Source organism: Bufo bufo, chromosome 6 (assembly GCF_905171765.1).
Source record: "Bufo bufo chromosome 6, aBufBuf1.1, whole genome shotgun sequence".
In the NCBI taxonomy this organism is placed as follows: Eukaryota; Metazoa; Chordata; class Amphibia; order Anura; family Bufonidae; genus Bufo; species Bufo bufo.
The window spans coordinates 349,521,882-349,535,980 of record NC_053394.1 but is presented as its reverse complement, the minus strand read 5'-3'; the positions used below and the strand labels follow the sequence as shown (position 1 = coordinate 349,535,980).

General features: G+C 43.8%; 1 protein-coding gene across 1 annotated transcript in view; it reads right to left on the bottom strand.

Annotated features, from left to right (window-relative positions):
- SLC12A5 (solute carrier family 12 member 5) overlaps positions 1 to 7,157 on the bottom strand; it is a 92,023-nt gene extending 84,866 nt beyond the window's left edge. Inside the window, exon 1 of the mRNA XM_040435082.1 lies at positions 7,028 to 7,157. Coding sequence (XP_040291016.1) covers positions 7,028 to 7,079 — 52 coding nt within the window. The 5' untranslated portion in view covers positions 7,080 to 7,157. The remainder of the gene's footprint in view (positions 1 to 7,027) is intronic.
- Positions 7,158 to 14,099: the final 6,942 nt, after the last annotated feature.

Here is a 14,099-nt window from a genome sequence, read left to right as displayed (position 1 = left end):
CTTAATTCTCCATCCTCCTATATCACTGAGGTGGACGCACATGCTCAGTTCCATTCTTAAACTGCCACCAGCTATATTTACTGTTAGAACCTGTGACAGTTACAAGGAGAGAGCTGCAGGAGAAAGGACACTCCCCTGAGGTGTGATATGGAGAGAGCTGTAGCAGAAAAGAAACGCCCCTGAGCTGTGATATGGAGAGAGCTGTAGCAGAAAAGAAACGCCCCTGAGCTGTGAAATGGAGAGAGCTACAGCAGAAAAGAAACGCCCCTGAGCTGGGATATGGAGAGAGCTGCAGCAGAAAAGAAACGCCCCTGAGCTGTGATATGGAGAGAGCTGCAGCAGAAAAGAAACGCCCCTGAGCTGTGATATGGAGAGAGCTGCAGCAGAAAAGAAACGCCCCTGAGCTGTGATATAGAGAGAGCTGCAGCAGAAAAGAAACGCCCCTGAGCTGTGATATGGAGAGAGCTGCAGCAGAAAAGAAACGCCCCTGAGCTGTGATATGGAGAGAGCTGCAGCAGAAAAGAAACGCCCCTGAGATGTGATATGGAGAGAGCTGCAGCAGAAAAGAAACGCCCCTGAGCTGTGATATGGAGAGAGCTGCAGCAGAAAAGAAACGCCCCTGAGCTGTGATATGGAGAGAGCTGCAGCAGAAAAGAAACGCCCCTGAGCTGTGATATGGAGAGAGCTGCAGCAGAAAAGAAACGCCCCTGAGATGTGATATGGAGAGAGCTGCAGCAGAAAAGAAACGCCCCTGAGCTGTGATATGGAGAGAGCTGCAGCAGAAAAGAAACGCCCCTGAGCTGTGATATGGAGAGAGCTGCAGCAGAAAAGAAACGCCCCTGAGCTGTGATATGGAGAGAGCTGCAGCAGAAAAGAAACACCCCTGAGCTGTGATATAGAGAGAGCTGCAGCAGAAAAGAAACGCCCCTGAGCTGTGATATGGAGAGAGCTGCAGCAGAAAAGAAACGCCCCTGAGCTGTGATATGGAGAGAGCTGCAGCAGAAAAGAAATGCCCCTGAGATGTGATATGGAGAGAGCTGCAGCAGAAAAGAAACGCCCCTGAGCTGTGATATGGAGAGAGCTGCAGCAGAAAAGAAACGCCCCTGAGCTGTGATATGGAGAGAGCTGCAGCAGAAAAGAAACGCCCCTGAGCTGTGATATGGAGAGAGCTGCAGCAGAAAAGAAACGCCCCTGAGCTGTGCTATGGAGAGAGCTGTAGCAGAAAAGAAACGCCCCTGAGCTGTGATATGGAGAGAGCTGCAGCAGAAAAGAAACGCCCCTGAGATGTGATATGGAGAGAGCTGCAGCAGAAAAGAAACGCCCCTGAGCTGTGATATGGAGAGAGCTGCAGCAGAAAAGAAACGCCCCTGAGCTGTGATATGGAGAGAGCTGCAGCAGAAAAGAAACGCCCCTGAGCTGTGATATGGAGAGAGCTGCAGCAGAAAAGAAACGCCCCTGAGCTGTGATATGGAGAGAGCTGCAGCAGAAAGGATTCCCCCAGATCTGCCAGCTTGAAATAAATCTAGCAGAAGAATTGGAGCAATAAATGGGGAGATCTCTGGACCCATGTGAGGTACAGGGCTGGTTCTAGCTTTTTTTAGAAAGAGATTGTCCTGTCATATATCATCTGATTTTTATGTTTTACATCAGTCATGGGGTAACCCTTTAATATTATTTGCATTTTGTAACACAACATATATTTATTCAATGTTTTAATAACGCACTTCTCTGCAAGAAACAAGGATCAAAAAACTGGAATTAGACTGAAAATAACTAGAATTAAATTGATCAGGTGATCCAAAAAAATAACATATTTTGCCTATTTTTAATTCTATGGTACAATAAACAGGAAGCTACTGTTGTAAAGCGAAAAGCGATTTTCAAGAAGCTTTCTATTGCTTTCTATTGCACAGGGTCTAACGTATTCAGGTCCCAGGTCAGCTCCAATCTTGTTGTACAATAAAGATGGCAAAGGAGAAACTAAGCACGATGCATGTAATAAAGTTGTCAATTTGCTACATAATTTGCTACAGTGATGCCCATAGCCTGTCTCCCATATGAAAAAATCATACTTATCTGCTCTCCGCCACTCTGGTCCTGGGCACTGACACATGTGCATCTTCCAGTTCACGGCTTGTTTACTTCCTCCCTGGCATTGGCATGGTCACCTGCTCCGTTGCAGCCGATGACTGACTTCAGCGGTAAAGTATCCACAAAAGACACGTCACCGCTGAAGCTAGTGGTTGGCTGCAGTGGCGCAGATGACCATGCCCATGTCGAGGAGGAAGTAAACAAGCTGCGGACTTGAAGATGGACATGTGGGAGCAGAACTGGAATGGCGCAAAGCAAGGTTATTTCCACAATGGAGGCAGGCTGCGGGCATCACTGTAAAGTTATTTATTCGCGGACAACCCCTTTAGGCATTAAGATGAATGGACATTGCATATGGGCGTAGCTATAGAGGGTGCAGAAGTAGCATTCGCTACTGGGCCCAGGAGCCTGAGGGGACCCAAAGACCCTTGTGCCACAGCATTATAGAAAGTGCATGCTGGTCAAGTTACACCTGTGGCTGGAGGGAAGAGGTTAGGTCAAGAAGTTAGCATTGGGGGTACCGTTTCAATTTTTGCCTGAGGCAGCATGAAGGCTATGTGCTTCCCTGGCCAGAAAGCACTGAGGGAAGGGGAACCCAAGCTGAACTCTTGCACCATGGTCCATGAGCCTTCAGCTACACCCCTGGCATTGCAGATCGATAGACTTTAGAATAGTGGCCTGGGCCAATAATATTTTTTTAACTTTTTAGGCTATGCTTGGGAAGATGTCTCATGACTGCAATTTGTTTCAAATTTGTGCAATATTGAGCTCATCACAAAGCTTGTTATATCTCCTAAGGTAGTCTAGTTCCTGACCCACTTGACTTATTGGGCTGAAGTTGAACACTAGTACCATGTACACTCCCATCTAGTTAGTCTTTACCAGAGAAATCAGATGAATGGAGCCATCAAATAACACCTGTTGTAAAATTGCTGGGATTCTCTGGACAATTGCATACATCATTTGTTTTACAGAAGAGGAAACCCATGCAAGGTGCAGACTAGGCATGCCCATGCACATGAGATAGTGATTGGGCACCCTGTGGCCAATAAATTATGCGTGATCCTTACGAAGGATCTCACCGGTAACATAGGAGACTAAAATGGCCGATCAGGGCTTCTGTTTTTTTTTTCCTTTTTCAATGTACTGACTCCCTGGGGCTTGTGCAAAGTGGCAAATGGTCAGACGAATTAGGTTGATCATGCCACACACTCAGGGCTCATGCACACGACCGTATGCCCTCCGAGACATACGGTCCGTGAGCGGGCCATATGTCCCGGAGCGGCATACATCGCGAGCACGGGAGCGCACAGCATCAGTTTGATCATATGAGTGCAGGACAGTAGTCCCGCAGGCGGCCCGATGCGCACAGTATCATAGTAACCTATGATGCTGTGCGCTCCCGTGTGCACGATGTATGCCGCTCCAGGACATATGGCCTGCTTACGGACCCGTATGTCTCGGAGGGCATGAGCCCTCATTCTGTACACTTTGCCCGCAACAGAAAAAACTAACAATCATTAGTGTTACATTTCCAAATGATGGAATTTAATCTCTTGTGTATGGGAAATCAGTCTAAGAAAAGCCTTGAAGGTGCTAAATGGGGCAAATGTTTAGTAATATTTTAGAATGTAAATTATGTTATTACAGAATTAGCAATCTAATTTTAATAAAAGGGTCCCACAACACCTGGTGATACAGGGTGTCTTGTTGCTGGGACCTTCAGTGATCAACAGTGATTTGTGTGAGAACCTGATAGTCAGTGATTCATTTTCCTGCAGTGCCACCACAGGGGAAAAGGAGTACTACATTGTGTCCACTGTAAACAAAGTTGTTGTTTGTTCAGTGCATGGACATCTCAGGTCCTCCAGAGCGAGAGATGCTCTTTGTAGCCACTTTGTGTAACCGAGTAAGGGGATCCACCATTAATAACTCAGTATTCCTTAATACAATGTTTCAAAATGGGTTTTCGTATCCAGTCAGCACTTTTAATAGAATAGTTTTCATATAAAAGTATATATATATTTTTTTTTGTACCAGTTTTACCATCCTGCAGACCTATAGTCACATTTTGCAGAACGGTCACTAGAAAAATCCCCTCTGAATGTATACTGTGTATAGTCTGAATCACGTCTATAGGTGCATCCCGTATAAGCTCCTTATGAAAGGTGAGATGTAGGGATGAGCAGGTTTCTTGAATTTCATTTTGGATCTTATTCTAAAGAATCGGTTGGCAGATTCAATACAGTTACAAATAAATTTGATCCAAATTGAAAGTGCTTGGATTGCCCTGAAACGTTATGTAGGACACTCTGAGGCCTCCTAGGATTATATTCACCCCCTTTTAACACTAAGACAGCATTAATAATGTCAGTGACAGTAACAAATATGGCCATGGGTAAATCGATGCTAGCTGGAGGTAACAAATGGTCTGTTTAATAGCTCACTGCAGATTTTATTTTTAAACTATATATAACTATATATACTATAAAAAATGAAAATCAGACATCATATAATACATGCCAGCCTCTTACTAAGGGCTCATGCACACGACCATAAAAAACGGATCCGCAAAAAAATACGGATGATGTCCGTGTGCATTTCGTATTTTGCGGAACGGAACAGCTGGCCCCTGATAGAACAGTCCTATCCATAATGCGGACAATAATCGGACATGTTCTATTTTTTTGTGGAACGGAAATGCGGACATCCGGAAACGGAATGCACACGGTGTACCTTCCGTTTTGTTTTTTTTGACAACCCATTGAAATGAATGGTTCCGCATTCGGTGCGCAAAAAAAACAGAACGGACACGGAAACAAAATACGTTTGTATGCATCAGCCCTAACAAAGCTAGGACCAGCCCTGTACTTCACATGGATCCAGAGATCTGCTAGATTTATATCAAGCTGGCAGCTCAGAGGGTGTGCAATTTCTCAGGGTGGCGTGTCCTTTCTGCTGCAGCTGGTGGCAGTTGAAGGATGGAACTGAGCATGTATGTCAAGCTGAGCAAGCTGGACAGATAGTTTAGAAAAAGGGCAAACAGCAGATGGCGCTATACAGATAGATTTCAGTGGCTATATTACATTTTTAATTACATGCAATTACAAAAGTATTGGTTTGAAAAATGTACAATATATTTTGTGGGACAACCCCTTTAAAATGTGGTCCAAAAAATGATCCCTTTTTGGTGGCAGATGCCTTCTTCTCTGTCTTCTGGCCTGTAAAATGGTGGCCGCCATTTTTGAGAGACTCGGATGGCAAAAGGCTGGAGTTCGAATTTCTATTCCTTTAGAATGGATTTCCACATCTCTAGTATGACGATATATTTGGTAAAATGGCCAAAAACCATTCATCTTCCAGGTAAGTATGATATATGCCTGTTGGCTTCTATGGTGTACGTCCTCTACCCTGGGGAAAATAGGCTGCAGCAAAAATTTTACTGAAAAGGCTCAATATTTCACCACTGGAAGGTTATCTTCTGACACTAAAGACAATCTCAAGATCAAAATGATATATGACTCCTTGACTTGTATATGTCATCAGAGTCTATGGCATCACTGGACAGTGGAAGCCAATGCAAAGGTCTATCGTTTCAGAGGATTCATACTTTATTTTAAGTATCATTTCAAAATGTTTTTAATTAAAGCTAAAAAAAAGAAGGCACCCCTTATGTAAATGCACAGATATGCGGCTCATTCTACAGAAATGACAGTATTCTTTTTTTTTCTTTCTGGGATACGGTTCCCTTCGGTGATGTTAGATGATGTCAGCCTGTCTAACTAACGGAGAGGTAAATGCTCGGTGAAATAAAAAGAAAAAGTTGCGCTAATGATTGTGGGAGTACGAAAATGACTTGTGATGCAGTGACAATGACATGGAATGCAGCGCTTATGTGAGAAGACGGAGGGATGGCGGAGAATACAAACAAGGGGAAGTCTGGAAGGCAGAATATAGACTGGTGGAGATTGCAGGGACGATGGGAAAAATGCAGTGAAGATGAGAGATGATGCACCACTGGCGCTATGAGCATAATAAAGCTGCTGTTAGGCGGATGACATGTCTCCTAGGATGTGCAAAGTGAACAGACATCGTGTCACAAAAGGCATGAACGAAGGGAGATCGGGGGGGGGGGGGTGGCAGGATTCAACTGGGTGACAAAGGTCAGCAGGGACTACAATCCTCAGCAGGTCCAGTGCAGGGGTGTAATATACCTGGCTAAGAGCAAGCTGAGGGATAAGGGATAGCAGAAAGGTCCTCGGCTGTGGGATTTATGCATCGAAGAGGCAGATGTTATAATATGGGTCACTTTGCAGAGGCGAGTGTTAAGTCGATTTTGCATGATGACTTCCTCTGTATTACATACAGGTGGCAGAATTATACAGACTAAAGCATGCAATGGAGTTTACTGGGAAAGTCTACGCTGTAGCAAAGGGGAAAATATCTGCCATATGCCTGTAGAGGATATATGCAGATATCACATGTACATAACGTAGCATGCAGCATCCCGAGGATTCGCTACCCGAGATTGAGTGCTTTACCATTGATTGAAGCTCTTTCCTCAGCAGAAATGATCCGGTTTAATGCAGAAGTGCAACATGCTGGGATCTGCAGAGGTGTCCGGGTCAAAAGGCTACGGGTAGGGGTAGAGGCTCTAGATTTGGCCATGAAGGAACCAAGTGCAACAGTGTGTGCTACTTAGAATTTGGGGTGTCTCAAGGCCCCAATTTTTGGTCTTTTTTTGGGGGGGAGCCTTTCTGATCTTCTCAAGATATTTGGACCCTTGCTGTTTTATGAATGGGCTTCAAAGTGAACATAACATGGGGGTCCACTACCCCATCGTCTGGTCAGTACCCCCCCCCCCCCACACTTCAGAAACAGCACTGCGGAGAATTAGCTCCCCCCCTCCTCCCTCTTGTTAGATTCCAGCACTTACCTTGACTGGTGCCCCCCTCTCCCTCCTCACACTCAGTCAGGTTGTTGAGCATCCTGTCTCTCCTGTGCTGCTCCCTCTTCCAGTCTCTCTCTCAGGCTCCTTTTCTTCCTTTCCAGGGACTGATGCCTAATACTGCAGCGATGCTCAGTGTGTGATAGAGGGAGAGAGAGAGAGAGAGGAGGAGGAGGAGGAGGCTGCAGTGCAGAGATCCTTCAGCGCGCACACTCACAGCCCCATGTACAGAGGGAGGGTGAGAGGGAGGAGGGGGTGCAGAGAGAGAGAGAGGAAGAGAGCAGAGAGAGATGGGGGAGAAATAGAGACACTGGAAGGGGAGAAGGAGGGGGCAATGGAATAAAAGCTGAAGAAAAACATGCAGGCGAGAATGACGGGGTGGGCTGTGTGGAGACTGAATGACAGGGAATGGGTATCACAGGGAGATACTGTATATGGGAATTCCCTACATCTCTGTCTGGTTCATTAGCTCTTCAGGTGCCCATACAAACAGGATGAATTCTGATGAAATTTTAGAACGGGAACAATCATTCACAATGATGACGACGGCCATGAGAAGCTTTCTAAAAAAATATATATATTTATAGATCAGACATGTTGGATATTTCTGGTCGTTACCATCTTACGTCCATGCCAAAATAAGCTACGCCGCTAAAAAGGAGAGCAGAACGTTACATCTGACCTAGAAAGTTTGAGTGTGCCCTTATGTATGGAGTCATTGTGCATCTTTAATGTAATCTAATAGGTTAATGGGGGGCCTACCCTATTAGGTGGATAATAGAGCAGTCATGTTAGCCGGTAGACAATACTAGGGCATGACTCATTTTTGGCCATGCTGAGTGTAGTAGACGTTTGAAAGAACTAACGCCACATATAGAAGGAAGCATGAGGTACTTATATCTTCTGGACTGGACCATATTTTCAAGCCGTTTCCATCCTCTCTCCACAATTGGCTGTCATTTTAAGAACCCTTCATAGTTTTGCAATGTCCTGGATTAGGCACAAGCCATTACACAGTATTAGTTTAGCTTTCATCTATTCAACTAACTCCTTCATTAGCCGGGTGCCTATCCAGATCTCTGCAGATAACAGTTAATCATGTTCTTTATTCTAAGAACAGATGTGGTGGAGCTTGTTTCAAGGTCCAACATAGGGGTCTTCTCACTTCTGCCCTAATGACCATCCTGCAAAATGAGTGAGCTGTCAGATTCTTGTGGCCTCACCTGGACAGTCCACCTGAGAGGTGTCCACCAAGGTGATCAAATGACACCAAATATTTCATCAGATAGTTTGGATGGTGGAAACATCTACAGGTGGATGGTTAGGTAACCAATTGTTAAAATTTGCAATAGGTTCACACTGAGTTTTTAAGAAGGTTTTGAGGAAAATTATCCTGCAGTTTTTTTTTCCAGCAAAAGCCAGAAGTGGATTCTAAAGGAACTGGAAATATAAAGGGAGGACTTATATATCTCCTTTCTGCTGGATCCATTTCTGGCTTTGGTTGAAAAATCTGGAGGAAAATCTACCTGTATGAACCTACACTTATATTTCCCAGGTACTTCCTCTGACTCGCGAATCAATTCTTATTTCTTGGATTAGGGAAACCTAAGTGAATATGGTTGTAAGAGAACTAATTAGCTCCTCTCCATGGAAGGTTTTTGCCTAGAGATATGAACCATGTTGACCATGTAATCCATTAAACTCTATAAACTCTCTTAGATAAGGGCTTAGATATTGTCGAGTCAGTTGTCTGACAAATGCTGTAGATGCTGGCATTGGTTTTAAAAAAAATGCTGGTGTTCGTATACACCTTTGCTCTCCTGTGTCACAAGTCAACCCCAAATGTCAGAAGACTAGGCATGCTTGATTTGCGTTTGTAAGGGGCTGACCTGTCGTCTGTACAGCTGGTCATCTGAACACAAAAGAGATTTGCAGGCAACCAAAGCTCCAGATGCTTAACATGCAAATTGATTTGCTAACATTCCCTTCATGTGGATCAGTTTCATCCGTTTTGACATAGGCTAATTATGGTATTACCTTATAGGGCGGCACCCACTGATGCCATGGGTGTATATTTTTTTTCAACCCCCCCCCCCCCGTTCATCCACTGTGGCCCCCGATGATTTGGCACGCTGTATTATAATGAGCATTAAACTCGCAAAGGGGAGGAGACGCAGTCATCTGCTATGGGCGTCTCCTCCCTGACTGTGAGCGCGATCCAATCAGAGCGGACCGCTCACAGCCAGGGAGAAGGAATCTCGCTCCTTCTCCCTGGCTGTGAGCGGTCCGTTCTGATTAGATCGCGCTCACAGCCAGGGAAAAGGAGACGCCCACAGCAGAAGACTGCGTCTCCTCCCCGTTGCGAGTTTAATGCTCATTATAATACAGTGCGCCAAATCATCGGGCAGGGGGCCACAGTGGATGAACGGGGGGGGGGGAGTTTGAAAAAAAATATACACTCATGGCATCAGTGGGGGCCGCCCTACAAGGTAAAAAAATGATGGATAATCCCTTTAAGGTGGCCACAGAAATTTAAGGCCATGTGTCAGCAGATTTGTACCTATGAAGCTGGCTGACCTGTTGCATGTGCGCTTGGCAGCTGAAGGCATCCGTGTTGGTCCCATGTTCATAGGTGCCCGCATTGCTGAGAATAATGAAGTTTTAATATATGCAAATGAGCCCCTAGGCGCAATGGGGGCGTTGCCGTTACACTTAGAGGCTCAGCTCTCTGCAACTGCTGCGTCCTCTGCACTTTGATTGATAGGACTAGGGATGATGACGTTTACACTGCCTGGCTTGTCAATCAGTGTAGAGAGGATCTGGCAGCTGCAGAGAGAGCAGAGCTTCTAGGTGTAACAGCAACGCCCCTGTTGCTCCTTGAGGCTCATTTGCATATATTAAGATATCGTTTTTCACAGCAATGCGGGCACATATGAACATGGGACCAACACAGATGCCTTCAGCTGCCAAGCGCTCATGTAACAGGTCAGACAGTTTCAAATCGGCTGACAAATGTCCTTTAAGAGCCAACAAATGTGTGTCTTAATAGCATAGTAATGCAGGCTGTAGTAAAATAGCAAGTAACCATCAAGAATGCCCTATACATGGTACGACCGACTGATTACTTAATATGAACATAATTTGTCCTATAGCGTTGGATATATAAATACCGCCACATACATATGTGTTGACTTGTAGAGTACCGGATCTAATATACATAACACACAGTATATATTCCTTCCTTATAACCCTCCCTACTTCCTTCCCGTTCACTTTGATCTTTTTCCCTCAAATATCTTGTCTCCTCCAAACCCCTTGGGAAGCAACCACTTCATCATGTATTCTGGAGGCATCTCCGTCCTCCCCTGAGTGTGGATGATGCTCCAGAAACCTATATCTAGAGAGGACACTGCAGAAAGGGGGAGGGAAGGGGCTCGTGATGGCATTTATATTCAGGTGCAGTGACGCTGGAAACCATCTCTATTGTTCAAAGCTGGGGAAGTACTACCTGCCCTTAGCCAGGGGAATGAAATCTATAAGGAGCCCTCAGAATCCTTGACATCGATAAATATGAGTGAAGCTGCATAGATGGCTTAGTGTGCAGTAGTAAAGGAGCATTATGTCTGGGCTGGTGAGGACAAAGCTCTGCGTCCTCTGTATGTGCCTGTAATATACATAGCGGCAGGTGGAATGCACATATATGGGGGTTTTATTAGTATTTTTTTTTTAGGTATCACAGCTTGTTAAAATCTGTATTAGAGGTGTTTTCCAAAAATCAGAAAAATCCAGGAAAGGTCCACCAATTAGTAACATAATCTTTGTAACATATTATTATGGGCGGCACCTGATCATGATGAAAACAACCGCCTGGGAGACTGCAGGTAATATATTATGGACTGTATTATTTTTGTACAAAGGGATCATCAGAGGGTTTTCCAAACTCCTTCAACAAATAAACCATATGTAAAAAAAAAAAAAAAAGGAACACTAAAAAACCCAGAGGCACAAATTTGGTGCTCTTGGGCTCCAGTGAAAAATTTGTAATAAAGCCCCTTAAAGGGGGTTTTCTGGGGAGTACAATATTGATGACCCTCCTTAGGGTAAGTCATCGATATCTGATTGACACCCGACACACCCACCACAGCTGGTGAGCACTGCGGCCTCCTCGCAGCGCCATACATTGTATAGAGGCTGTGCTTGGTATTGCAGCTAAGGCCTATTCACTTGAATGGGACTGAATTGCACATGATGTACATGACAGCAGCAGCACAGGAAGAGGCCACAGCCCTCAAACAGCTGTTGGGTGGGGGAGTCAGGAGTCAGACCACCTATCAGAGGATAGATAATCAATATTTTACTCCTGAAAAACCTCTTTAATGGTACCCTGTCACACTGAAAATGCAGATGAAGCTAAGAAAGATACAGAGCGCAGACATCGGGTGATACCCAACAGACTCACAGTAAGAACAGGGCGCAAAGTCACCTGCTGATGTTGTGGGCGCTCATTGGCATTGCATGGGATGCTTGCTGGCTGGACTTGGTCATCCATATCAGGACGGTGCTGGTCATGGTTCAAAGATGGAGAAGATGCAGAATGTAGGATGAATGACAAAAAGACCTTTGTCCAGTGCTTCCTATAAAAATACTCACAACTTATTGGATTTAAAATCACAATGGACAGACCAAATAACCCCTTCTTCAGATATTGGACACTGAAAATGCAGGCGGCGTGTTACTGAGCAGGAGGAGCTGAGCAGATTGCTAGATATTTCTGTGGGAAAAGATATAGCATAAATTGGTATTTATTCACTTATATCCCTGATAGGAGTCATGTGGGAGGTCATATTAGTGACTTACAGTTTTCCTTATATGAGGATGTATATAGTGAGAGCTGTCAATCACTAAGTAGGACCGCCCACTGGACTCCTAAGAAAGAGGTTTAATTGAAAATAATACTACTTACACAATGAATCTTTTACCACAAAACTACTGCATTGACCTCCTTGTGAGAGGCCTTTTGTATCCCTTCAGGGTCCATGGCCCAGGTTGAACTATGGCTGCACCTCTACTACAGATGCCTAAATATCCATATTTTACCTAGTACTCCATAGGAACAGAGATATGGCTATTTAAAGGGAAATTCTATCTAAAAGGATTTAAAAAGTATCATGTGGAGAAAAAAAATGCACAATTGTTAATACACTTTATAGTTCAAATTCCTGCCATTTTCAAGATATTTGCTTGCTGAAAAAGATCATGTTGATCTCCAATCCAGATCACATTCAAGAGACATAAATGCAGGGCTTGTTTGAAGAGAGAGCTCCAATGTCAGGACAGGGTCCAGTCTGTGGCTGTGAACAATGATTAAAATAGAATATTATTTATTGCTGAGATATCATAGACACGTGTGAGAAGATGACTGAAGAGTCATAGGTGTCACTTCAATTTTAAATGGGTTGTCCAGGCAATACTTCTTAAAGGGACACTTCGATCAAATCCTTCAGTCACATAGAGAAAGCTTATATAATATTCTATGTTATATAAAAAAAAAATTCACAACCTATTTTTTCTGCAGTCACTCCATATATTCTACTTCCTGTTCTGGCTCTTTAACTTCCTGTTTGTTTGGACTTTTAACATGGCAAGCAGCTTTATTTAATTTTTTCAGTCAGGCCATGACCGGCATCAGGCATCTTTATCTAGGCAGAGAACAATAGAGCTACCATACTATTATCCCAATTCTACGCCTACTATTATCACGAGGATTACCATTCAAATAGCATCTTCTCCTCACAGGAGAGGTAAACTGACACTGGATTCTCTACATAGCAGCTCTCACTATTTGTGGAGTCTGCTTCAGAAGGACAGTATTTTGTATTTAATTTTTGATGGCATAGTACTGCCGAAAAGAAAGAGAAAAATAGTTTTATATGAATGTTGAGTTTAATAAAATGCCCCTTTCTGATGGATGTGTCCCTTTAGAGAGGCTCTGAATGCTGTAAAAGAAAGTACAGCATACATATAGGGCAAATGACAATGTGTGAGCATGACCGGTGTCCTGTTATTTCAGTCCTATATTTCATACCATAGAATCCCTCTTGTATCTGGGAACCATGACAGTAAGGACATGCATACATGGACCATACTGTTTCCCCACGACATGTTCTCAGCAGGTAAGCTATTTTTTTTAACAACTATCACAGTTATTATTGATTGCTTTGACAAGAATGAATTCTCTAAAAGAGTGCATGAGGCTAATATATTGCTGGAGCTTTGCCATGGCCTCGGCGGTGGAACTAGCAGTTATTACTGTCACAGCAACCCCTATTTTAATGGTTAATAAAAAGTTATCCCACTGAGCGTTCAGCACATATAAACTGTATGAAATACAGGCACCTGGACGTACCTAATACTCGAGTGTGGATCCCATTTCATGACACGGAGTAGCTACAAGATGTGGTCCTTATTAGGGTATTTTCATACCTGCGTTTTCCTTTCCGATTTTGAGATCCGGCACAGCGTCTCAAAACCAAACCAACCGATACCAATATATATATATCTATCTATATATATATCTATCTATATATATATATATATATACAGTACAGACCAAAAGTTTGGACACACCTTCTCATTCAAAGAGTTTTCTTTATTTTCATGACTATAAAGGCATCAAAACTATGAATTAACACATGTGGAATTATATACATAACAAACAAGTGTGAAACAACTGAAAATATGTCATATTCTAGGTTCTTCAAAGTAGCCACCTTTTGCTTTGATTACTGCTTTGCACACTCTTGGCATTCTCTTGATGAGCTTCAAGAGGTAGTCACCTGAAATGGTCTGCCAACAGTCTTGAATGAGTTCCCAGAGATGCTTAGCACTTGTTGGCCCTTTTGCCTTCACTCTGCAGTCCAGCTCACCCCAAACCATCTCGATTGGGTTCAGGTTCGGTGACTGTGGAGGCCAGGTCATCTGGCGCAGCACCCCATCACTCTCCTTCATGGTCAAATAGCCCTTACTTTTAAAGTTTTCCCAATTTTTCGGCTGACTGACT